Here is a 26716-nt window from a genome sequence, read left to right as displayed (position 1 = left end):
GAGGGTCCAACTGTTCTTTAGGTAGAGTCTGGGGAAGAGTTGGGGCTGAGGGGCACTCCCCCCTCATGGCCTGGCCAACAGGCCCTGCCCCTGCATTATCTCCCTGGGCCCCCATGCAGCCTATGAGGTAGCTCTTGGTATTGTACCCATTTTACAGATGAGGAAACTGGGGCCTGCCCTAGATTGCAAGCTACAAAGTATTGTAGCTAGGATTTGAGATCTGCTTCATCTTACTCCAAAGCTCAGTTCCCTAAGGCTTGCAGGGAGGGTTGGGGAGGTCATGGAAGAAGATAACAGGGAGAGGGACACGTCTGGTAGCTGATGAGGTACCCATCCCAGTTGGAGGCTGGCTCCATGGGCCTGTGGCCTGTTGGCCTGTTGTACCCTCTGCTCCCTTAAGTGAGTGCACACAAGCCAGACCCCACCTCTGGCCATGTCCCCTGGATTAGCCATGTGACCTTGAGCCAGCCACAGCCCCTATCAGGGCTGAGAATCCAGAGCTACAGAGGAAAGGATCCCCCGTTGGCATCAAAATCTCCCGTAAGAGTGGAAGGTGCTTTGCTGACCTGGGTTGTCTCAAGCCCATCTGTCCTCCCCACCCTGCCTCAGTGTGTCTCCGGTGAGGCCCACAAGCAGCTGCAGAGATCCGAATGTGGTCTCTGGGAGGGAGAAGGGCCCCTGAGCAGTTTAGCCACTGCATCACCACCCCCGGCTCCCTGTCCCCAGCTGACTGACACTTCCCTTGAACAGGTGTATCTGTCAGCTGTGATCAGCCCATGTCCCAGATGCCACAGAGCAGCCATGTGACAGGGAGAGGAGCAAGGGGATCTGCAAGTACCAGAGTTGGAGGGGAAACCAAGGCAGAACATCTGAGAGGGGGCCTGTCCCTGTCCAGCAGGCTGAGCCTCCCGTCTCTGATCTGCCATCTCGGCTCTCAGGCCAGCCTTCGCATCCCCGGGTGCAGGGCTAAACTGTGCTCCGTTGGCAAGACAGCTGCTGGTTGTCACCAGCCTCATCCCCAGCTTTGCCCACGGCCCCTTGCCCTCCCCCACTGAATGCCTCCAGGGCAGGGGAAGAATAACCTGTGTCCCCTGCTGCTGATGACAGCCGCTGTGTCCAGCCCGTCCTGGCCTTGACTTCAGATCCTCTCTCAAGGTGGGTACTCTGGGCAGTGACCCCAGACAGCAGGTTCTAGCCCGACTCTGAGCTTGGCAGGGTCCATCCCCTAAATGGGCCTTAGGTAGCCTCTGCCGGGCCCCCACCTGAGGTTGGAGACTTGTGCTGACCAGCAGGGTGCAGGGTAGAAATGGGAGCCCCCACCAAAGGTGCTTGTAGACTTCCCGCCCTGCCCCACATGCACACACATGCCCACTGGCCCATCATGAGCCCCGTCCCTACCATTTGTACTGAAGCCCTGGCCAAGAGAGGAAGGTGGCCTGAGGGGGTGACATGGCTGCACCTTGTCAGCTGTTGACCTGGCTCTGCACCAGACAGATCTGGGTTCAGGTCCAGCCCTTTCATGTGTTAGTTGTGTCCGCAGACAAGTTATTTAGCTCCTCTGTGCCAGGTCTTCTCATTTTCCTAGGAGAAGTATCATCAACCTCCGAGATAATTGAGACCCTATACCAAGCCCCTGGCACACAGTGAGAGCTCCATATATGGCAGCAGTGTCAATGTCATTATTTTCTGATTATTGAGTGGAGCCTGGGACTTGTACCCCGAAGAGAATGTTGTCTATGAGCAGCTCCAGTCTCTGCCCAGTTAATGAGACACCCTCATTTCCTGGGCAGCAAGAGGCAGGTGGGAAGCTTGTGATCTGGCTGAGGTGGCAGCCAGACTATCAGAGGCAGGCCAGGGACAGCCCAGTTTGCCCCTCCCTCCTCCAGTGCTCTGAGCGGGGCAGGGCACATGTGCATATGTCTGTGTGCATCCGAGAGCATGTGCACGTGAGTGTTGGCAGGGACTCGTGACAATCTCAGCTCCCCCATCACAAGGCTAGCTGTCTGGCCCTCATCTGTTGGTGCCCAGGGGTGGGTGGAGAATCGAAGCTCCCAAAAACCTCCCCATCCCAAATCCTCGGGGCCTGCAGGACGCCCACAACCACTTCCTGCCATCTGTCCCAAATGATGGAAATAGAGCAGGCGACAACAAGCGGGTGCTCAGTGAGCCAGCCTGCACTGCAGTGGTCCGGGTTGGCCGGGGGCTGGGGACTGGCAGCTCCACACCTGAGCAAGGCCTGCATGTCCCCATCTGACCCAGGCTCTGGCTGTGCAGCAGCCCTCTGGGAAGGTAAGGAGGTTGAGAACCCGAGACTGCTTCATGCCATAGACAAGGCCCAGAATTTCCTATCTGGCCGGAAGCACTTTACCTTAGCTGCACTTTCAAATCTACTGAGGAGCTTTATAAAAATAGAGCAGTACTACCCCACTCAATCAAATATGCAGTCCCCAGGCACACAGACGTGGGGTCAACTCCCAGGCAATTCTGATGTGCAGCCAGCTGAGCAGAGTGAGCTCATCTCCCTGCTGGGCATCGATGGGCTGTGGGCTTGGCCCTGCCCCTGCACTGGCCAGCCAGACCCTCATTCAGCATCAGAAGGGTGAAGAATAAGAGAAAATGGCTCCTTTTGGGGCTCTGTATATGTCATCTCACTTAACCTTCCCCATAGCCTTATGAAGGTATTATTATCGCTATTATACAGATGAGGAAACTGAGGCCCTGAGTCCTAAGAACTTTGTCTAGGGTTGCCGAGCCAGGAGGCCCCCCAAGGTTCAAGCCCCTGTCTGACTGACTGCAGACTCCTTCACACTGTGCTCGGCTGCCTGATGTAACATTAAGCTGTCTGAAATCCCCCCTCCCCAGCCAAGTGTGTCTTCTGAACCAGCAGCTGGTGGGTCCTGGTGGCCCCTATGAAGCCATTCATGCTGTTTCTCACCTACAAACTTCTATAGCTTTTTGAGGGGAGTTAGCTTTGCTTTTTGCATATGCATTTACTCAAATAACATTACCTCTGGGTAAGGGGCCTGGATGTTTAATTCAAGATTGCTAGGACCCTCCTTGTCCTCCAGCTCTGCACCCCCACCCTGGACAGACTACCATGTGCCCACAGGTCACCTCTGCCAAGCCTTCTCTGGAATGCTCTTTGGGGGTTCTCTGAAACTATGGGGGTGACAACCACAGAGTCTGAACTAGCCGTTTGAAGGTCTCACCTCAGGGTGGCCCTGATAGCCTGATCAGATGGGCCCCGCAGTGAAGCCGTGCCCACTGCGCATGGGGCAGCAAGCAGGAACAGCAGAGCTGTGGTGGCTTCTCTTGCAGGGGGCCTGCGGGAGGTGGGCAGCCACTAGGTGGGCTGTCCCGGTCCAGGTCCTGGGGGTTGTCTAAAATGACCGGGCTTCTCTTGCGGTGTGGTGAGAACTCAGATGATGGTGCTCCTGGTGGAGAGTCTGGACCGTGTTCGGGGGAGCTGGAAAGCGTGAGGGCTCCTTCTGCTTCCTACATCCCTGGGGTGACAGGTGTCACAGTTACGAGGAGTAACCTCATCACCACCCACATCTATGGCAGATCCTAAATACCCATCACACTAGTATCTCTGCCTGCGTCTGGCTTGGCACCCCCCTTCTGCCCCTGGCTAGGGCAGCCCCCAAGTTGGCCTCCCTACTCATTGTCCCCCAGCCCTCCGCAGGCCCCCTTTCTGAAACAAGTCTGGCTCGCTCTAGCTGGCACCTGGGCTGGAGAGAGGGGCTGGGGCGGAGTGAGCTCTGGCAGGACGAGGCTGGCCCAGGTCCCCAGATGGCAGGCCTGAGAACCATACAGAGGAGTGCTGGGGATAGAAATGTCCTGCGAGCCACCAGACATCATAAATGTTCAGGTGGGCGCCTTAAAGAAAGTGAATTTAGAAAGTGAAATTATTTTTAATAATACATTTTATTTAGCCCAGTGTAAATATTATTTCAATGTGTAATGAATATAAAAATTATTAAGGTGCATTTTACATTCTACTGAGTAAGGATTTGAAATCAAGAGTGTATTTGCATGGACAGTGTGTCTCAGTTTGGACCAACCACGCTCCCAGTACTCAGTAAGCCCCACACAGCAAGTGGCCACTGTATGGGACCCCGGAGGGGTCAGCCTGTTTGCTGGCAGCTCGTACTGTGCCTTCTCTGATTCTGCCTTGTCTGCCATAAGCTGTGTTATTGTTTCTTGTTTTTTCTTTAAATTAATTCAAATTTTAAATTTTAATAAATTCCTTTAAAAGGGAATCTTTTAACCTTGTAAATAGAAAGCCATAGCAGTTGCTGAAGTGGAAGGTAACCATAGCAATGCCATGCAAACAACCCCAAAGAGTTAAATTCCTGCCTCCCCGACTCCGGTGCCTGCTGAGGCTGCACTGGTCTGTGTTACCACAAGTCAGAAGGCACTGCGGGCACCCAGAGCCTAAGTCCTTCCCTGTACCAGGCAGGAGCCTCTCTCAGGCCCCTGGCGGCACGACTCTGCTCCCTGGAGCCAAAGCCTAGTGGACACACCGGAGTTGAGGAAGTTGGGTTGACTCTTCGCTGACTTGAGTGAGAGCGAGGCCACATTGGGGAACCAAGCGAGCTTGGGGAGAGGTGCAAGGAAGAACTATTACACAGTCTGGGCTTCAGCTGGGCAATTTGGAGGAGGGTCTAAGGAACCTCAAAAGGGTGAGCATTAAATAAGACAACCTCTCCAAACACCTAAGTCAGAGTCTGGCACATAGCAAGTGCATCGTCAGCATGGCTCCCTTTCTGCCCTGTTCACCACAGACCTGAGTACGTGGCAGGAAGCTGACATCTGCTCCTGGCCCATCTGGCCAGGCAGGAGCCGCAGGTCTCAGCTCTGGGGTGAGTGTCAGGGAGTGGCTTTGCCCACCTGCAGCCTCTGCCCTTGAGGAAATCTTGTGTGTCTCAGAAGAAGCTGAGGTCCCGAGGTTCAGCCCAGAGCCATTTCTGGGATGTGGCCCTGAGCACAACGTGGCCCTGAACACACACAGGTGTGCCACTGGGAGCTCTGTGTGAACGCAGGGCACAGCTCTTCTGGCTTCATTCATCTGTCATCTGACCCTGACCATCCTCTGGGGTCCCTGGAAGATAGAGGGATGGCTCTGCCCCCTGTGACAATGAAGCAGAAGGAGAGAAATTCTCAGTTGAATTATGAAGAGCATCAGGGGACTTCTACCCAGTGATTTGTGAACATTTATTGAGGGCTTTGTGTGTGTTGTTTTTCACACTCCTTTTTGTGTATATGAAGGTATTTTTAATTGAAACTTTATTGAGATAACTGTAGGTTCATAGGCAGTTGTGAGAAATAATACAGAGAGATCCCACATGCCGCTTCCCAGGTCGGCCCAATGGAAGCAGCCTGCAAACTAGAGTACAGGATCACAGGTAAGATATCAATAGTGACAGAGTCCCCTGATCTTATTCAGATGTCCCCAGCAGTGTGTGCATGCGTGCGTGTGTATGCTTTTGTGTGTTTTGCTGTACAGCTTTATCGCATAGGTAGGTTTGTGGATCTGTCATCACCATCAAGATCCAGAACACTTCCATCACTGGATTCCTCACTGCCCTTTGATGGCCACACTTCTCCTCCTTCCAGCTCACCCCTATCCTTAACCCCTGGCCCAATAATCTGTTCTGTTTCTAAAACATTGTCATTTCTAAATGTTATAGAAATAGAACTGCACAATATGTGACTTTCTGAGCTTGGCTCCTTGCATTCAGCATAATTCTCTGGAGCTCCATCCAGTTTGCGGTGCGGTGTGTATCTAGCCCTTCCTGTGGGTCTCTCCATCGTACTCCACAGCAAGGACACACCTGTTTGTTTACTCATTTGCCCAGTGCAGGACATCTGGGACATTTCCTATTTGGGGCTATTACAAATAAAGCTGCTGTGAGCATTCATGTATAGGTTTTAGTTTTTTGGGATAAATGCTCAAAAGGGCAATTGCCAGGATTAGGTTTTTAAGAAGTTGCCAAAGCGTTTCCCAGAGAGGCTACAGCATTTTACGCTCCCATCAGCCATGGGTGAATGATACAGTTTCTCTGCATTGTTGTTCATATTTAGTACTGTTCCTATTCCGTGTTTTCTGTCTCAGCCTCCCAGAGAGGCAGGAGTGTCCGTTCACTATGGTTTTCACTTGCATCTCCCTGACGGCAGTGATGTTGGACATCTCTTCATGAGCCTGCTCACCACCTCTGTGTCCTCTGGTGAAATGTCAGTGTACATCTTTTGGCCATTTTCTGACTAGATACTTTGCTCTTTGTTGAGTTTGGAAGTGAGGGTCACTTGAATGCAGGGGACTAGGCCAGCTCTTTGACCTGACGTTCTGGGAGGAAGAGAGAGAAAATGCACCAGAAAATAAATAAATAGGATAATGTCAAAAGTTGTATGTGCCTTGAAGCACAGCAGTAGCTGAGATGGAGCTTGCATAGGGGTGGGTGATGGGGGAGAGACGCTTCTGGGACCTGACACCTGAGTGAGACCTGAGAGGGAGAAGTTGAACCTCCACATCTAGTGGGGGAAAAGTGTGCAGGTGGAGGCAGGAGTGTGTGCTCAGGAGTGGGGCAGAAGCACACAGGTGGGGTGGGGTGTACAGGTGGGGTGAGGGGTGTGCAGGTGGGGTGGGTGGTGTGCAGGTGGGGTGGGGGGTGGATAGATGGGGTGGAGGGTGTGCATGTGGTGGGGAGGGTGCAGGTGGGTGGGAGTTTACAAGCGGGGTGGGGAGTATGCAGGTTGGGGTGTGCAGGTGGGGTGGGGGTGTACAGGTGGAGGGGATGTACAGGTGTGGGAAGAGTGTGCATGTGGAGGGGTGTGCAGGTGGGATGGGGAGTGTGCAGGTGAAGGGAGCAGCGGGTGCAAGGTGGTTGTGTGGGAGCGAGCCAGGGAGTGTGGAGAGCAGAGTAGGTTGGTGATGGGCAGATGAACGGCTGGCTGGGGTCAGGCAGGGTTTAGCTGTAGGGGAGGACCCAGGTACTGGGGTTTTATTTGAAATGCAGCAGGAAGTCGTGGGGGCTCCAAGCAGGGGTGAAAGGGATGTAATCTGTGTTGGGGTCTCCTCACTGATCCAGCTCTCCTATTCAACTCACCTTCTGGCACAGCGGCACCATGGAGTGAGGGGGCTCATGTGTTCACTCTCTGGGCTCCCTCCCTTCACTGCCTAAGAGTTTCCCAAGTCAGAAGCTGGGCACTTGGTGTCGCTATTAAGATTACTGGATAGCTGTCAGACCCTCTTCCAGATAGACAGGCCTGCAGGTAGGGGGAGGCCCAGGGCTCCTGCCACCACCTGCTGCCCAGCCCTCTCCGCTGGGGAGAGCACACATACAGGCGCTCCTTAGCCAAGGAAGGCAACAGGACATTTCGTGAACTGTAACTCTGACATGGTTAGGGGGCTTGGGAGCCCCTCCCCAATATGCACATCTCTCCAGGGGCCTGCCCAGCAGCACAGCTTGTGGCCAAGACCACCTAGACTTTGGAGCCAGGGGACCCCGAGTACAGTGTGGCCCTGGCATTCTCCAAACTTCCCCAGGACTTAGTTTCCTCACCTTTAAAATGGGGTGCTGTTGCTGACCTCAGGGGTTGTCTTGATGACACGGAGGCCCAGAACAGATTGCACAGAATGGCTGAAGGGAGCTTGTCCCTGCCCTGTGGGCCTCCCAGCCTTCCCAGGAGGACGGAATCCTGGGCTACAAGACCAAATCTCTGTGACAGCCCCAGGCTCCCGAGGGCAGCCCGGCAGCCAGCACCAGCACCATCCTGAGATGAAGCAGGTCCCCACACATAGACCCTGCCAGTGGCTCTGAGTTGCACATGTTTCTTCCTGTGATGTTCCCCACCAAACCCCTGTGCAGGGCTTGCAGCAAAGAATGTAGGGCACATCTGTACCTTTGTCTTATCCCCCATTTCAGGAAAGCCCCCACTGAGCTAATGAAGTGCCAGGGCCCATCTTCCCCCTACCACCCACTTCCTGGACTGAAATAAAGACTTTATTCATTGAGGCCATTTCTCTCCTGAATAAGATCATTAATAATGGAGAAGGTCCTCTGATAGGCTGGGCAGGACCTGTGTGTGTGTGTGTGTGTGTGTGTGTGTGTGCGCGCGCACGCGTGCGCTGTGTGTATAGGAGGTCTCCCCCTCGCCCCTGCCCACCCTGTTTCTGCCCCATCAGCATGGTGAATGCTCACTCTTGCTGCAGCTCTGAGCACCATCGACCCTCATCATCAGGGTGAGCCTGGAGAGGGGAGGAATATGGGGTGTTGCCGAGGGTGTGTGTTGGGGAGGTGGCTTGGGAGTGACAAGTACAAGAGGGAGATCTGGCAGCTGGGGCCTGGCTAGGGAAGGCCCCCAAAGTCGGGATAAGGGGTTTGGATATTGCCCTGTCTGTGCAGTCACATCACCAAAAGCTGGCAAGGAGGCCCACTGCCCTGCCCTAAACATGAACTGGCCTCATGAGGCCGTGAGCCAGCTCAGCAGCTGCTGGGGTCTCCTGCCTGTCTGGAGCCTGCAGGAAGCACGAGGCCAGCTTCCCCTCACCAGGACATTTGCACAAACTCCAAAATATCAGGCACATCTGTACCTTTGTCTTATCCCCCATTTCAGGAAAGCCCCCACTGAGGGCATGAAAGTGTCTAAAAGGCCAGAGGCTTCTTCCCCAGCACTGCTGCACAGGAATGAGTCGGATGACCGGATGCGGCTGGCAGGGCGTCTGTGTGGGAGGCTGGGGTACACAGAGTCCGGAGTGGCCTTGCTTGTCATTCTCAGCCCACTTCTCTAATCTGGAGTCTTGGGGCTGCTTTTCTAGTGGACACTGTGCCTGCGAGGTGGCCTTGTCCCGCAGTGACAGAGGGCTCTCAGAGAGAGTGGGGCCACTGAAGGGTGGGACAGGAGATGACCAGTGCCAGGGCTGACAGAGACCTGCGAACTCTCCATGGGACCAGGGGCTCCTGGCACACACCCCTAGAAAGCAAGACCCTGGGGGAAGTCAAGGACAGCCTTGCCCCAGAGGCCCGAGCCAGCCTGGGGACAACCTGGAGGTGCCCTCTGTGAGCAAGGACTCAGGGCTGCTCTGCCTGTTCCTGTTGTAGGAGGTGATGAAGGTATCAGATGGCAGCCTCCTGGGGGACCCCGGGCACACCCCGCTAAGCAAGAAGGAGGGCGTCAAGTGGCAGAGGCCACGGCTCACGCGGCAGGCCCTGATGCGGTGCTGCTTGGTCAAGTGGGTCCTGTCCAGCACAGCCCCTCAGGGCTCAGGTAGGGGCTGGGGGCGGGCTTGGGGCCGGGTGGGGTCTGCCCTGAGCTCCTGTCTGGGGGCTCAGAGACCACCCCGGGAACACCAGCCCAGGGCACATCACCTCTGCCTCTGATGAGAGGTGCATTTCCATTTGTTCCTGCTCTACCCCCATTCATTGAGCACCTGCTCCTACAAGGCACTGAGCTCAAGGCAGGACCCATGGGGGTGGGGACAGAGGACTGTGACTTTGCTGGGTGTTCCATGTGGGGGCTGGGAGGATAGCACCAGGCTGCAGAGTCCAACAGGCCCAGCTCACTCTGCCCACCCGCACCAGATGAGTAACCAAGCTGGGCGACTCACTCATGCTCTGTAGAAGGGGTGTAGATCCCCATGGGCAGGGCACATTTGAAGATAGGAACTAATGTGTGCAGAGGCCTGGTGAAGAGGGTGCCCTGGCCTGGGTCCTGCCCAGAGCCCCTTCCCCAGTGCAGCTTTCTGCGTGTTGGGGAGGGACTGGCAGAAATGGCTGCCCTGTACTCCTTGCTGGTGGCATCTGGTGTTTGCTGAATGTGATGCAGCCAGAGATGCAGAGGTGGCTGCGTGCAGCCCCTGCACTCTTAGACTCGTGCACATACCACATGCTCATACGCACACCCACCCACCATGCACCACGCCCACTCGTATGATCATACACACAAGGTGCAGTGAGTCCACCTCCTTTACTCTAAGAAAAAGGTGCAGACACGTCCCCCTTGTTGCACATCTTGTTGGTTGTCTCAGCTGCTGTCTGTGTGATTTCCAAGAGCCTCAGTCCCCTTAACTGGAGAATGGGCATAATCATGCCCCCAGCCTCCCAGGCTCCACAGGGACAGGGCATGGAAGGGATCACCTGGGGGCAGGGCCAGCATCCGGCGCAGCAGCTGGCAGTCACCTCCATCGCGTGTGAGGGGAAGTGGCTGCACAGGCCAGATCCTTGTCCTTTATCTGAAGCCCTGCTCCAGGGTGCTCCCGGGAGACTCCATCCCTCCCTCTGCTTCCCCGGAGTCCCTGTCCATCTGTGCTGCCCTGTCACCCTGGCTGACATTTGTTCTCCACCCTTCCCTTCCCCACAGTGGCCTCTCTTAGCCACACTGGTGCACATGAACATCTATGTGGGGCCACGTGCACTCCCAACTTCTTGGGGGGATAGATTCTGCCTGTGGCAGAAATATGAAGACAGTAAAAGTTCATGCAAATAACTGGGAAGCTCACATCTTCATGGTACTGTTTTTTCTGCGATGGGATAAAAATAATCCAGGGAGAAGCCAAGAGCAGAGGTAAGCCAGGACCCCTCCGCGCGGCCAGCCATGTGCGCCGGTGGGCTGGGGTCAGCTCCCACTGACCTGCCTAGCATTGTTGAGGCTCAGATTCCCTCCAGGCCTACATCATCCAGGGTTTTCTTGGCAGTGGTGCATACTTCGCCTGTGGACTTTGCAGCCCTCCTGGTCTTACTGTCTCTGCATCACCTGCCCTGATCCTCTCCTCCCTGCTCTCCCACCCCAGGCCTCTCTCCTGGTGGGCCCTGGCTCCAATTGCTGGCATTTAGGCACACAGTGGTGCTTCATGACAGGGCTGGGGTGGGGTGCACCACCCCCTTGCTGAGGCTTTTTGCACACTTGAGTCTGGGTGCACCCAGAGAAAACTGAGGTGAGGAGCAGGCTTGGTGTGTTCAAGGTTGTAATGAGAGGGGGCCGAGTGGACCACCAAAGGGACCACACCCATGTGTCCCTCCTTTAGCTCAGGGTGGCTTCCTAGAGGGAGGGCATTTGACACTGGGCTCAGTGAGCTGTCAGGCTGTGCGGTAGTTGGGGGGATGGGGAGCAGCGCCCAGCCCGGCACTCCCCTGCACGGACATGTTGCCAGACTCCATGCCAGGCACAAGAGGATAGGGGAAGCATGGAAAAACAGGATCCTCTTTGTTGGGTGAGGCAGGCATTTTGGATCACTCTGTTTTAAGGAAGAGTTCAGGGAGGTCACATGACTCAGCAGGTCACAAGGGCAATAGGTGCCAAATGAGGGCTCTGGCTGGGAGCATTTTCCATGGGCTCCGGGCAGGGTGCCCACCTGGAGTGTTTCTTCCGTGTCTTTACTCTCAGAGCTGAGGGAAGAGGGAGCCTCTGGGGTCAGTGGAGGCAGCAGCCACCCTCAAACTTGAGGAGTCGGGACACCAATGGACCCTTGGTCTCCCATGGGCATAACTTCAGGCCTCATCTCCTCAGTCCAGACCTGTCCCTGCATGTGCCTCAAGGATGGCATTGCCAGCCTGGCCACCCTGAGGGCTTTGTACATGTGTGAGATGCTGAGCTGGGCACAGATGAGGTGCCCTGCTGCTACAGGAGCCCCCATGGGCTCTGGGTGCAGGGAACAGTGGCGCTATTCAGCACAGCTCTGTCTGTGCACTTAGTGAGGCCCAGCCGTGCTGTCCTGGGCAGCAGGTGTCTGTGCGGGGGCGGCAGAAGGCTAACACTGCATCCTTGTTGCTGGGGGTTTTCCACTCAGCCCAAGTGACCAGAGAGACCTGTTTCTGGGATGGTGGGAAGCAGAAGCCAAGGCCCAGGCCCAATAGGATGCAGGGGGTGTCCCTGAGGCTTGGGAAGTGTCATCAAGGAGTGAGTGGGTCTCAGGGGCTGGGAGTGCTAAGGGAAATGGCTGGACTAGCTGCCACCACACCCTGGCAGTCACTCCTGGGCTGTGAAAGCTCCAGCGTGGATTTGGGAGCCGGTCAGCAGTGACAGCCTCTAAGATGGATGAGCCCAGGAAGTGGGAGTACAGGGCAGGGGTGCCCACTCATGGCCAAGGAGTGCATCCCTCCCCAACACTGGGGTCCCATCCCTAGTGGCCCAGAGGCTGGGACTCTGACCTGCTCTGCATGCCTCCCAGCCTCTGAAAGCCCTTCCTGTCAGGATGCCAGGTGCCTCTCCCCCAGCTGGACAGACTGGCTTCTCAAGTCTGGCTCCCCGCAAGGGCAGTGGGAACTAGGTTATTTCAACTAAAACTGCAATAACTTCACCACAGAATAACAGGGACCTTGGTGGCAGACAACTGAACCCAGGCTGGCTGGGTTAAGCAGAGAGGCATTAATTCTAGGCTGTTGGGAGGTTTGCAGAAGCCCTGGAGGATGTGAGGCAGAGGCCTGGAAGTGGCAAGGCCAAGGCCCTGCCTGCTGTTCTAGAAAGTGCTCTACAACCCAAGACATACTTCCGCCCCTGCCCCCAAAGTGGAGACCCAGATTCTCATCAGCTACTGCATTCACCCCTGGCTGTCATTTCTCCTGAGCTTCTGTCAACCTCATGTAAAATCATAAAGTCATCATCACCAGCATCCCTGATAAAAAAGTGTTATAAAGATATGAGGACAAAAAGGTAAATTACTTGTCTGTAATCTATAAGGGTATATATAATATGCAAACAGAATTTTAATGTGTTTAACACACCAAAATACACTTGATATCATGTTTCAAAGTAAGATGCCAGATCAGATGCAAATTTTCAAGGATTTATCTGAAAACTAGTCACAAGGTTCTGGACGTTTCACCTTCATCAAAAGTAGAAAGTTGAATGGTTGGAGTCTGAGGGGAGATGGTTATGAAGAGGATTTCTCTGGAGGGAGTATGTTTGAGAAAGGGATGTTTCAGTTACCTTTGTTACCTAAGAAAATACCCCCAGACGTAGTGACTTTGAACAACAGCCATTTTATTTGCTCTTGCCTCTGGGGTCAGGCACTCAGGCACTGGGCTGGCTTCCCTGGATGGGTCTTCTACTCCACATGGCATTCGTTGTGATTATTCACTTGCCTCTGTTGAGTTGGTGGCTGGGCTGGGCTCGAAGGGCCAGGAAGGCTGCACTCACATGTCTGGTGCCTCAGGGCCTGTCTCTCTCCACAGTGCAGCTTGGGCTTCCTCACAGCATGGTGGTCTCTGCGTAGGGGATGGCTGGCTTCCAAGAGCAGCTGTTCCAGTAAAGGCAAAAAAGGCCTTTGAAGTGTAGGCTCCAGAGCTCACACAGTGTCACTTCCACTGCTTGCTGTTGGTCAGAACAAGTCGTAGGCTCGGCCCAGATTCAAGAGGAGGGGAAGCAGACTCTATCTTTCTGTGGAGTTGTGATAGGATATTTGTGGCCATCCTTACCCCATCACAGGGGCCTCAGCTAAGAGGCCTTGGAGTGATCCAAACTCTCGCTTCTGAGGGATGTATGCCTTCGGTCGTCCTGCCTATAACCCCCCACTAATGTTCATCACTGTATGTGGCAATGTTAATGGGTTCCCTGGAGAATTCGCTACATTTGAGACATAGTGCCCCTTCCCTTGCCCTGTGTGGCTGCAATGCCTTCTCCCCTGGATAATCAGGACCATTTGCCCAGCCCAACACCCTTTTACGTCAGTTGTCTAAGTGGTATGAGGAGCCCAAATTGCCAGGAGACAGTCTCAGCTTCCAATTCAGCAGGACTGCTGGTGTGTCCCCACTGGGGAAGGGGGCACTCCTCCTTTGGGATTTGAAACCTCTAATCCAGAGCCCAGAGAATTGGCTATGAGAAACAAAAGTGCGCAAGGGATGGCTGGGGCAGGTGTGAGGGCCCACTGCCCCCTCTTCCCTGGGTTCCTGGAGCCATTACTGTGGCAGGAGGAGAAACAGCATGCACAGTGACACACCCGGCATCCGGCAGGACAACACCTGAGCCTCGTGGCTGGTGCTGGAGCCAGGTCTGCTGTGGGCTTTTCCACTGTTCTGTACAGCCAGCCGCTTCTGGGCGTGGGGAACAGGGTCAGGCCAGTGGGTCTTGTAAACATTGGCCTTTGGTCACACCCCTCTATTGTCAAATGAGCCCCTTGGTCAGGAACTATAATGGGTGGGACACTGTGATGGGTGGGTGGTGCTGGCCGAAGCAGGACAGGCAGAAATCCAAAACCCAGAATGGGTGCCAGTTCCAAGACGAGAAATGATGGCCCCTGCCAGGATGGAGGGGATGCAGTGTAGCCGACATGCCACCTAGTGGCTGGCTTGTCTCTCTGCTGGCCGGCTGGGCACTTGACAGCAGCCCAGCCTGGAAAAGTTTTTTCATGGAACCCATAAGTAATCTCAGTTCACCCTGGCCCTTCTTCATGAGCAACGGGGACTAAGGCTGACATTGCGCAGGTGGGCCATATTGTCCACCTGACTGCTGAGTCGCCCACAAAGGACTGTGACCTTCTCGTATCTCCTGGTCACCACTCCTCCAGTCTTCTTCCCTCCCTGCCCTGACCCCTGAACAAATGGCTAACAACCACCCATGAGTCAATGTGAATCTGTACCTCAGGTCATCTCATCTTCCAGGCAACATGCGCCATCAGATGGAGTCAAGTTCTTCCCATCAGGAGGATTCCCCTTCACTGTCCTTCTCCTCTGAGCTGGCGCCCGTCTTGCAGCTCTGTCTATAAATTACATACGAAAGCTTTTCCTCTACAAAAAGTCTTAGGGACTCAGTACAAGGCCATGGATGTGGACTGGGGGAAAGACGGCAGTGCAGCAGGTACCCTGAAGGTCTGAGCACCTGTTTCTACCCTTACCTGAGCCTGTCGGATCTCCTGGCTACCTGGTGTCTGCCAGTCAGGCATTCCATCTCCGTGAGAGCTCAGTAGGGAGCTGTGGGCTGTATGTCAAAAGAGATCTTTGTTAGAGGAAGCACAGCTTTGCCCCAAACTAGAGGAGACCATGGAGCACTCTTAATGCAGACAGCCATGGGCCCTGCAGAGCATCCTACCTGCCTTGAGCACATTGTGCATCCTTGAATGTGCTGGGTCATCAGGCCCAAGGGACAGAGTTGCTTGTATGCAGCCTTTTCACACTGTCAGGAAATAATCTGGAGCAGAACACTTCCCTGTGGCACACGAGAAGCATCACCAAACACCTGTGTACTGGCTGGAAGTGCAGGGTACAACCATTCATATTTCTCTTTGGAGGGAATATTTTGATTGGCTACACTTATGTATGACAGAAATCACAAATAATAGTGGCTTAAGACTGGAGTATGTTTCTTCTATAAGAGAAATCTGGGGTAGGCTGCTGCTGGCACTAGTTTAGCAGTCTGGGGATGTCAGAATGGAAGTCTTCAGTTTTTTTGTCCTGTCCCTCACAGTTGCAAGGTAGTTGCTTTGGCTCCAGCCATCATGGCTTTGTTCCAGGCAAGAGGAAGGAGAAACTGGGTAGAACGAAGAAGGTAGAGGGAGTGCCTATATCAGGAAAGCAACACTCTCACAGAAATCTCTGGAAGATTTATGCCTACACTTCATTGGCCAAAACTGACACCCTGAGAGCAGGGAGGGTGGGGAATTGTAGTTTTTTAAGCTGGGCACATTTCCACCTCCAACAAATATTAATTCTGTAGGTGAAAAAGCAAAGGAGAATGAATGCTGAAGTGGCATTCTCTGCTACACATACCTTGTAGGGTTGTTTTGATTACTGAATGCACTGGTGCCTAGAAAGACCTTAGCAAGCTGCCTGGCAAGCTGTTCAATAAATGTGGGTGGCAGGGCTTGGCCAGAAGTTTCTGCTCCAGTCATATACCTGGTTTTCCCTTATCCTCCAATCAGGGGGAACCCATCCTATCTCTGCATTCTCCACTCTCTAGGGTATGGGGTCAGTGAGCAGAGGTCAGATGTCAAGAGATAGCCAACAACCAGGGCCTCACACATCCCCCAGCTCGGTCCAGGGCCCCTGACTACTGAGCCTCCCATGCAGGGTACTAGTTGAGAGCAAAGTTGCTCCATTTCTGGCTGCAGAGAAGCCTTGGGACCTGGGTGAGGCCCCTTTGCAGTGAGATCGCACCCTCAGCCAAAAGTCACACCAGTAGCACCTCTTCCGTGGGTGCTGGGAGCTCAGGAGCAGTCCCCACCCACCCTCCCCCCTCCCAGCCCAGGAAGCTGCAGGAGCCCTTCTGCCTCCAGTAGGAGTGAGCTCAGGTCCTGAGGAGTCAGGCAGGTGCAGGGTGACCACTGGCCGGCCCCTGGGAGCTCCAGGCCGAGGGCAGGCAGTCTGGGAAAGGTCAGAGAGCAGGAAGTGGAGACAGAAAACAGAGGAGGGGAGGCCAGGCCAGGGAGGCCAGGAGAACGAGGGAGAAGCTGAAACCAACACTGGGATTGAGAGACAGACAGACCAGAAGTGGGATAGAGATAGAGACAGAGAGAATTCTAAAAGGAAGACTGAGTGTCAGGTTGGGGAAAGGCTGGCAGAGGAGGGACAGAGCAGGCTGGGGTGGCCTGTACGGAGGCTGGAGGCTGGGCCCTAGGTCAGCAGGTGCAGGCATGGCGGGGCGAGGCATGGCCCGGGGGCCTGGGCTGAGGCTGCGGGAGTGCCAGCATGGCTGCAAGGAGCACCTGGGCAACACCATCAGCTTCTTCTTCCGCTTCATCTCTGGGAACCTGGCTCGAGGTGAGCACTGCTTTGGCAGGACTGGGGTGGAGGGTGGAGAAAGAGGCAGGTTTGGGGCCCAGAACTGTACCCATCTTGAATGGGGCCGAGGTGATCAGGGGGCAGTGGCTCTGAAAGCAAAGCCGGAAGGGACCCCCAGGCTCAGAGCCCTGCCCTGTGATGGGCAGGCAGTGAGTGCCAACTAGGGCTCTTCCACTCTGGGCCTGGTGGGGAAAGGAGGTGGGGAGGGGGCCCAGCGCAGGCTGGGGGGAGCCAGTCCACCTGCCTTGTGCACGTGGCCCTCTCCCCTCCTCCCTTCCTCACTGGGACCCTTCTCCTCCTCCATCAGAGACAGATATGACAGCTACAGCAAGGATTAAAGAAAATGGGCAAGTGTGTAGAAGGCCCCGTGTATAGCGAGTCCTCAGTCAGTGCTAGCCATCTTTCAAAATCTGTAAAAACCAACAAAATGGAATTTCTGGCTGGGGCACAAGGGGGACTCCACTGGAGCCTGCACTCTCGGGCTCAGGGCTGGGGAGGAGCCTGGGGTGGGAGTCACTGTACAGCAGGCCAGGTCCCACTTCTGCTTTGTGTCCCTGGCCTCTCACCAGGGTGGGGCTCAAGCATCCAGCAGGACCAAGACTGAGGCTTGGCCCTGGGAACCAGGAGGCAGACACAGGAAGAGGGGGCTCCCGCATGTGGGGACCTGATTTCCTTGGCAGGACACCCTGGTGAGGGGTGGCGTCAGCAGCTTCAGACTCTGCAAGGAGAGACCCTCAGCTGCTTGGGGCTTCCTGGCCCTCATGACCGATCCTGTTATTGGAGGGATGCCAAGGGAAGTAGGCCAAATAAATCACATGATTCCTTATAGAGATATCAAATTAAATCCCTAACACATAAAGATGCGTCAATGAGTCAGGGTAGACATGTGACACGTTAGCTTTTTAGCCAAAGTGAAAAGCTGCTTGTGCTGCCCAAAGATGCTCCTGGAAGCCGAGGGACAAAGTGCCAACCCCAAGGGGCAGGGCTGAGAGGCCTGACCTTCGTCCCCTCTTTGGGAGCAGGGACCTTGTCCACCATCCTGCTGTCTGGCCTATCCTGAGTGCCTAGCACAGAGCCTGGTATGCTACATCCTTGTCAAATTAATGAATAATGTTTTAAGAAGAATAAAAACATAACATTGAAAATATAATCCATCACCTCAACATGGGTCAAATAGTAATGGTTTAAAATACTTACAAGCAAATAAATCTCTAGGAACAAGGAGACAGGATTCTGATATAATGGCTTTCAGGGAGAGATCAGATGGAGGACTGAGTCTAAAGCCCGGCAGCAACCTCAGGGGCCTCTAAGGTGAGGCTCAGACCAATTGGTGCTGCTGCAAATGAGAGCCCAAGGTCACCAGCGGGCTGCGCCTCAGCCCTGCCTCCCGGCTGCTAACTCCCCAATCCAGGTGGTCGTTCTGGGGAGGATGGGACTTTAGAGATGGTGGGCCCTGGGCTGCTACCCTATGAGGAGAGACGCCTGGGGCCATGCTCAGCGGCAGAGGGACACACCTGGCATCACCAGGCTTCCGGCTGTGACTCTACCAGCTGGTCCTACAGCTGGTCATCTTGAGTACCCCTCCTGACCACACTCAGCTTCAGCCCCTTGCCTATCCAGTGGGGACATATGTCAATAGCTGGGACATATGTCCCAGCTCCATAGCATGGATGGGAGGGTCGGTGACAACCCTTGCTCATTGGAGTTTCAATAAATGGGAGTCTTGATTGCCTGGGAGCTTCATGCTCCTCTTTCCAAATTTCTTCCTTGCCTGATATGCTTGTGGGCTCATGGGGGCTTTTTCTCATTCTCTCCACATGTCTCTGTCTCAGTCTGTCTCAAAAAATAGAGAGGATACTGCAGGCCTGTGTCATATAAGGATGCAGTCTGCCTCCCTGGGCCTCAAGTCTCTCATCTGACAAAAGACATAAAAACATCCCCAAAGGCTGGAGCTTGCTGGTCTGCCTCCGAGCTCCTCGCAGCTTTGCAGGATGCTGGTTTTGGGAGTCGCAGTGTAGTTGTGGGTGGGAAGGATCTACCTGCAAGCAGGGAGCGAGGCGGCCAGGAGCAGGCTGGGTGTGAATCCCAAGATGTGGATGAGAAGATGTGGGCGGCTGCTAAAAACACAAATGCTTGATACCCATGTATAGCACAAGCTAGGACGCCTGATCCTCTGTCACCTCAGACCCTTTCATTCCACCCCATGGAATGGCTCATCCCTGCCCTTTGGATAGAATTTTGTGCAGATCGTGGGGTCATCTTTTGGGTGTTAGCGAGTACTCAGGGAATCCTTTCTGTCTCAGTCTCAGAGCTCCAGACCCTCACTCACCGGGGCTGCCCTGCCCTTTGCCTCAGCTCAGGCCTGAGGAGGAGAAGGAGGCGGAACATGGGCAGGGGCCCGGGAGCCAATTCCTCTCCACTTTGCTCCCCACTTGGCTCCTGGAGCCAGGCCAGCACCGCCTCCCGTCCCTGCTCACGATGCCCCTTAGCCTTGTCCCGCGGCTGTTGTCTCCCCGCTCCAGGCTGCTAAGCCTTCCCCTCTCCTCTTTTTTGAGGAGACTGAAGCTTTGAGGATGGATTCCCCCCAGTTGTCTTCCTCAGGGCCCAAGGGAGCTCCTCAGAAATGCACCCTCTGCCCCCAGAGTTATTGCTGGGTGGATGTCCCATTCCCTCCCCTCACCCTGGCTGCCGTCACCCTGACCTCTTCCAGGTGTGGGTCAGACCCACCTGGCCCTGCATGGTTCCACACTCCAGGAACATGCGCCCAGATCCCCACAGGCTTCCCGGGAGCCCCTCAACTGGACAGAGGACTGAACGCCTCTGGGCAGGAGGTGAGGGTTGGTGGGAGGGAGGGGTCAGAGGGCAGCCAGCAGGCCAACCAGTCTTTCCAAAGACATCCTGTCTGTCTCACTAAGCTTCCCCTTTTCTGCCCTCTGGTGGGTGAGGAGGGGGAAGTCACAGAGCGGGCTTCTCCGTCCCTTGGTGCCACCTGTGTAGCTATTCTTGGCCATTGGGGCTTCTGCCCAAACTCAGTGGGGTCAGTCACACTGAACACACGATGCAGACACGGAGCCACACCAAGACAAGTGGGAGCCTGCCTCCCGGGCCACACACCCCCCTGCAGCAGGGCAGGGGCCCAGGGACAGGCCGTGTCAGAGGCAGAGAGGGTCCGGGAGCCAGGAGGGAGGGCTTGCCGGCCCCAGGTGAAGGCAGCACAGACTCCAGGGTGCAGAGGAAGTCCGGCGCGGCTGGCTGGAATTGCCGAAGCACCATGCCATGTGTGGTGACAACCTCATGCTCTGGTGTGTGTTGAAGGCCCCAGTGAGGGAGCTGCAGAGTGACCAAGCAGATTCAGATGGGAGAGAAACACAGGGAGTTTTAGAGAGGGTATAAATAAAAGGAACTCTGAGATAAGACTGCTTGGTACATGAAACTAAGATCAGGGCACTGCAGCCACCACCTGGGGTCATCTCCTCGGCCAGTGAGGCAACCATCGGCTTCTTATCAGCGTCACAGGCTTGTAAACCCACTGGGCCCTACTAGGTCCTACCGCTTAGTTCTGCTCCCTCGAGAGACAGACTCTTCTGGCGGAACTCAGAGGCCCTACAAGGTTCTTTGGGCTTTGTTTCCACCACTTTCAAATAAGATATCCCCTCTGCCGCTCACGGCTGTTAAAAAGTAAACTGAGGCACATTAAAACTTGTTTCAAGAGTTCCTCTGTGCCTGCACTGATTTGAATAAGGGCAGTGCCAAGGAGAAGGTGGTTAGGAGTGCTCCACCCACAGGAGCCAGGGGAAGGGTTTTTATAGAGATGGTGCAGGAGCAAAGCAGGGAATTATTTGATTGGCCATAGCTTAGCAGGTGCCTTACTTGGGAAAGCTTAGCTTCACCTGCACGGACCCTGACCTGGTTTTTGGTTTGCCTGTGCAGGCTACCATGGCATTAGAGCCATCCCCCTCTAAGCATCTCCTGATGACATACTTAACATAGCTCTGCATGAAGCAAATTGCTTCTAACCTCACTGAGCCTCAGTTGCCTCACCTGTAAAATGGTCATGAGGATAATGAGGGCATTAAGAAGGTTGTTGTCAGGTGCCCATGCGACCTGCATCCATGGGGTGGCCTTTCACCTTCTCCCTTGCCACCATGGGGGTTCCCGTATCGGTCTGCTTTATACTGGTGAGTGATGTTAGGCAAGTGACTAGGTCTCTCTGAGCCTCAGTTTCCTTACCCACTGAATGGGTATAATGGAGGGTGGTTTTGAGGGTTCTACCAGAGTCTGTAAAGAGCTAGGGCAGTGCTACCATTCGTGGTGTTGGTGGCAGGGCTGGTGATAATGGAGACTTACTGTGGGGGTCTGAGCTGAGGCATCCCCCTTTCTGGGCCTTGGCATCCTTCTCTGTAACATTAGACTCTGATAGGGCAAATTTCAAGGTCAAGGACCAGCTGTCAATCCTGTGATTTCTCCCCTCCCCTTCTTTAACAGTTGCAGGGGCCTGGATGCTTGTAGTGCACTGTGGCTCCTGGACCCGGGCAAGGCCTGCCCTGCCACTGCCCACTCTGGCCTCTCCCTAGATGCTCTTTCCAAGTCTTGAGGGACTCTGTGCCTCCTCCCTCAGGGTGCTTCCCAAGCATCTCCCCAGGGCTTTGCTAATGAGGAAATTCATGAAGAGCCCACTGTGAGAAGTTTGTTGCTCTCCCTGAGTTTTGTGGGGGAGTTGGATTCTCCAGACAGATCTATGGGCTCTGCGGCCCCTTCCCCCAGACCCCCCCCCATTGCCTGCCTCCAAATGGCTAATCAGAATGGGTAGGAGAGGCTGGGCAGATGCAGAGGGAGGCCAGTGGGGAGGGCTCGCTGGACACTGACTGGAAAGGTGGGCAGGTGGAGCAAAACAAAAGAAAGCCGTTTGGTAGTGACCTGCCCAGCCCAAGGGGCCCTTGGGCCAAATCCCAGTTGCCTGTGCCAGAACCCTCCCTGATCATGGTGTGTGTGTGTGTGTGTGTGTGTGTGTGTGTGTGTGTGTGTGTGTGTGTGTGTGTGTCCTTGATGCTCTGGGGCCCAAGCCCCTGCCCTCTGGTGTGGAGGGGCATTGGGGGTATTTGGGGGTGGGGAGTGGGGAGGGAAAACAGGAGCAGCTTCAGATGCTCCGGGTTGGGAGATGTTTATGCCACACTTGGGGCTGCTCAGCGAAAAGGCAGACCCTTGGTGACTGGGCGATTGGAGGTCCTGGGCAGACACTCACAGGTTGGCAAGCGCAGTGCTCATCTGCCCGCCCGCCTTTCTCCTGCCTCGCCTTGCCTGGCAAAGCGACTGTCTTGATATGCATTTCCCCATAGGCCCACCAGGGGGCAGCAGGGACCCACACGTCTGCCAGCTCTGCATTTTTCTGGCACCGACCGCTCTTCCTGGCATTCCCCCCTTACCCCTGCACCTTCACACCTTCGGGGTATAAGGACACAGGGATCTGGTGCCCCCAGGCTGCTGCTTCTCTTCTGGGATGCATGAGCTAAGCCCAGGACAAGATGGGACCCTCTCCCAGCAGGCCTCCCCTCCTCGCTGCTGCCCATGAAGTACCTGCCCCAGCCGCTAGGGTTCCATGTGCCTTGGGGTGGCTGTGGTTCCTTCTTGGGTCACCCCCAGAGGCCTCAGAAGGGCAAGGTGAACCCTAGGGTTTATGTAGGAGTCCTCCTCAGGTGTGGATGAGGGCACAGCATCAGACAGCAGCTATGTCCCCACCCAGGACTTGTGCTTGACATGGTGTGGTGGGGGTGGGGGGTGGTAGGTGACCTATAATGATTTAATATGAATGCTTCCCAGGAGGGATACACCAGGCTCCTGATGCCACCTGTAGGCTGGCACAGGTCTTGGAGGTGCAATGAAAGACATGCAGTGAACCATACCTGAACTGTGTTCCCTTTCAATCGTTTGAATTTTCTTTTAAATTAATGCTGAGGATAGAGAGTAGTCAGGGTTTAAATTTTTTAAAAATCCCCTTGCACTGCAAAATAAAAGATGACACTTGTATGGCCTCTTCCAAATTTGGGGAATAGCTGAAGGGTCTGTAACAGCCTGGAGACCACAGTCACAGTCTGCCCAGCTGAGGCAGGGCTGGGAGGTTGAAAAGGGCTACAGTGGCTGATGGAGAGGCAAACGCCGGGGACAAGTGTCCTGGCTGGGCCCCAGGGAGGCCGTTCTCCCTAGCCTCCATTCAGAGTAAGGTGCACAGGCCTGGCCTCCCACTCTGGTGGCTGAAGGCTGTCCCTCCCAGAGAAAGACAAATTGAGAATCCCGGGCCTGGATTGCGGAGTGGCAGACTGCCCAGGCCTCAGCCTGCACATAGCCCAGAGTAGAATGGAAGAGCGTCCGAGGGAGGGAGTGGGAGGAAGAAAGGAGTAAGGGAGGAAGCAGTTGTTCAGGAGTATTGACCCAGCTAAGACAGGGGCAGCCTGGGGTTGGAGCAGGGGGCTGCGTGCAGAAGGTCTCCCCTCCAGGTGGGAGGCTCACGGGGCCAAGGCCAACATCGTCTCCTGCCCCCAGGCAAGAGGGGCTGCCCAGGTGGGGAGCGAGAAGCCTGGCTGGGGGGCAGGTGGGGCTGACGGAAGGCAGCCACGGGCGCAGTAACCCCTGGCCAGCCGGTAACCCCTGCCTGCTGCTTTCCCTCTGTGGGCCTCCCTGTCCTTGTGAGTGGTGGAGAGCACCAGAGGGCGGCTGCTCATCCTTGCCCCCCTCACCGCCTTTTCTCTTTCCGCCCTCTCCCACCGCGGTCTCTCCCTGGAAGCGGCTCTGCCATGCAGGCTCCCAGCAAGCAGCCAGAGGCAGCTCTGTGCACATAAATAAATCACTCCTGCCAAAACCCTCCGTGGTTTCCCCTGAACTGTGAATACATCCAGGGCCCTGCTCCTCCTTGGCAGGATGTTTGTGCATGCAGTTCTCTCTGCTCATAGCATCCACACAGTTGGTTTTTCTCCCTCTTTAGGCCTCGGTTCAAACGTCACCTCCTCAGAGGACTCGCCCTATCACATCCCACCACATACCAAGCCCCTGATCAAATGGCATTTGACAAAGACCACTCTATCTTTGAAGATTCAGGCCAGACCATCACTGGACCTAGAGCTTTCCCACAGACATAAAGCAAGTCAGACTTCAGTACGCTGCCTGTCCAGTTCAGTGCTGGGACCCCAGAACAACTAGCCCACACAGGAGTCCTGCGAGTCAAAGCGCTCTGTAGCCTGCACCTAACGCTAACCACGCCCACCTCGCCTTTGCCCTGGAGGGCCACTCAGGATCCCATTATCCCCACCCATTCAAGGGTCCCAACTCAATGGCTCCAAGGTGACACGCAGTACCCCTGCCTGCTCCACAAGGAGGTGCACAGGCATGCATACACGCTCACACCCTGTATGTCTGCAGGCAGGGGTCATTGTTCTTACAGCCTCAGTTTGGAGGCTTCTGAGCACCAGCTGTGGTCAGGGCAAGGGGCCCCGGGAGGCAAAGAGGGCCCTAGAGTGGGTGGAGTGCACTCTGTGCCCCGGCTGTCCACAGGGTGATCCTGCAAGTTGGGCATCTCTATCATCCTCACCTTCCAGGAGTGCCTGAGACTTACGGAGAGAAAGCTTTGTCTACCTGTCCACCCATGCGATACACATCTGATGCACCTGCTGAGCCTGGCACAGAACAGGGCTTGAGGCAGATGGGAGGGAGGAGGAGTGGGGAGGCCTGCCTCTCTGCCTCCCACCGAAGCAGGGCCCTCGCTGACCCCTCCCTCCAAACACACCCGGGAACCTGCTGCGGGGTGTGGAGGCCAGGCCTTAGCTGCAGATATTTGGGGGCCTGCTGCCAACCTGTGCTGGACAGACTGGAGCACCACGTGCCCTGTACCCTCTGGGGGAATGAGAGCAGGGACAAGGGTCTGGGTGCAGTTTATTCTTGCTGCCCCATGGAGATGTCAAAATCACCCCTCTGCCCATCCTCCCTAGGCCTGGGAAAGTGGGTCAAACTGAAACAGACTCCACCCCTCCCCCAGCCCCGTGGTCTTCCTTTTGGAGCTGCTGAGTTCTCATGGCACAAAAGGGGAAACTAAGGCTGGGAAAGGACATGTGAGCTGCCCGGGGTCATAGAGGTCTTGGAATTCCCAGGACAGTGCTCTGCCCTCTACTCCCCACAGCTGTCTTAGCCCCAGCGTCCCAGCCTGGGAAATCCGAAGGGCCCAGTGAGAGGCCCAGGGCCCTGTCCCAGCACCTTGAGGAGGGCCGTGGGGTATGCAGTGGGCAGGTGAGCTATTTCTAAGCACTGAACTCACAGGACAGTGGTTAAAGTGAGTCTGTGGGGAGGCTGGTAGCCATTATGTGAGGGTTTAGCTGTATGTGTTTGTGCCTGTGTGTGTGCAAGCTTGCGTGTGTGTGTGTACACACTCACCATCTATGCCTCCTGTGTGATCAGTGTGGGCTTTGACACTGCCTGGGTGTTGGGGAAGGCCCTGGGTGCTGTTTCTGCAGCAACATCCTCAGCCCAGCATCAGAGGGTCACTGCTGAGCAACTGCTGGGACAGCCTGGCCCATGCGAGCCCCTTAGATCCAGGATCTCTGGGGGCAGGGGCTGCCAGGCAGAAGGTGCCCTGGCGGAAGAGCAAACAGAAGCCAGGCTTCCTTTCAGCTGCGGCCTCTGTATGGGCCCTTGGCATGCAGGCTGCTCTCGGGGGGCCAGGGCACCTCTTAGTGGGAGGAAGAAGGGGTGTCATGGAGGAGAAGGAAGAGGAGAGGGCAGAAAGTGGGTCTCAGCATAGCCCAGTGGTTCACAGAGAGGGTGGGAAGGACGTGGACTGTAGTCCTGGCTCTGTTACTTGGCAGCTGTGTGACCTCGGGCAAGTCACTCCACCTCTCTGAACCTCAGTTCTCTCATCTGTAAAATGAAGAGTGATAATAGAAGAACTCTCCTTTCTGGGCTACTTGAGGAATAAAATAAGATATAGCACTTGGCCCAAGAGCACCCAGCACACAGTAAGTGCAGTAAATGATCTGGCTGTGGGCTCAAGGCTGTGCCTCAAAGTGGCCCCACACCAACCATCTCATACTTATGGGGCTCCTATTGTGAGCACCCCAATTCTGAGACTTAAGCTGATCCTGTATTTTAAGCAAGCAAGGATCTGGGCTGAGGCCAGAGTCCCAGGCATCTGCTCCCGGGCAGACCTCTACTGTCTGACCCTCTGGGCCAGGGCCAGCAGACTTGCCTTTGCTGAGCGTCAGCCACCCTGGGCACTGTGCTGGGAGTGCCCCAGTGCGCTGAGGTGGGCATCACCAGCCCACTTCACAGGTGAGTCCTGAGGCCTAGGGAGGCCGAGCAGCCCACCCAGGGTGACCAAGCCTGCAAGGCCTGGCTGAATCTGACTACAGAGCCAGTGCCTCTCGGGAGCCTGTGTTACAGGGACACAGAGAGGGGTGGAAGCTGCACCCACCTGGTTGGCCTGATGGGGGTCTGTTGGGCAGGGGCCCCTGTGTTGAATATGTGGCTGGCGCACACATTCACAGTTAAGCCAAATAAATATTTACAGCCATTATGACAATTGATCGCCTTCGATCCCGTGCCCTGCAGTGGGAGAACCCTGCTTACTCATGCTTTCTTCAAAACAGCTTCTTCTCTTGCATGTCTTTAATAATTCAGCTTCTAATTGTCTCCAAACGCAAATCCGAAAATGCCAACTCAGGGCCTCTGCCCTGTCCCTGTGCGGGCCCACCTCACACCCTGTCTGGGCCCCTCATTCTCCTATGCTGCAGACCCAAGCCTCCCTGCCCAGTAGTGACCACTTCCGGGAGGGACTCAGGCTGGTGGGTCAGCATCCCCTGTGTCTGGCTGTTGCAGGACAAGGCACCAGAGTAACTAAGTGGCAGGGCTGAAGGGGGAAGGCAGGAGCAGAAAGTGTGGCTGCTCCCCAGGGAGCCCTGCAGTGCCGAGATCAGGGAGCGGAGGGGAGAGGGGGACATCTTGGAGTGACAGGGAAGGCTGGTCCT

General features: G+C 55.4%; 1 protein-coding gene across 7 annotated transcripts in view; it reads left to right on the top strand.

The window, feature by feature from the left end:
- The window catches only part of KCNIP3 (potassium voltage-gated channel interacting protein 3), a 78304-nt gene that overhangs the window by 2363 nt on the left and 49225 nt on the right, over window positions 1-26716 (top strand). For 4 of the 7 annotated variants that reach the window (XM_036994660.2, XM_017659785.3, XM_036994659.2 and 1 more), the window contains exon 2: window positions 9105-9270. The exons of 1 other annotated variant lie outside the window; for it this stretch is intronic. In XM_036994660.2, the coding sequence (XP_036850555.1) occupies window positions 9105-9270 (166 nt within the window). Of the gene's footprint in view, window positions 1-9104; window positions 9271-16249; window positions 16692-26716 lie in introns of those variants that run through there. 2 more of the 7 variants (XM_073240561.1, XM_073240580.1) reach the window with 2 other exon arrangements.

The sequence above is a fragment of the Manis javanica genome, chromosome 1 (genome assembly GCF_040802235.1).
Source record: "Manis javanica isolate MJ-LG chromosome 1, MJ_LKY, whole genome shotgun sequence".
In the NCBI taxonomy this organism is placed as follows: Eukaryota; Metazoa; Chordata; class Mammalia; order Pholidota; family Manidae; genus Manis; species Manis javanica.
The sequence above is the reverse complement of the archived record's forward strand: the minus strand, read 5'-3'. Positions and strand labels throughout refer to the sequence as shown.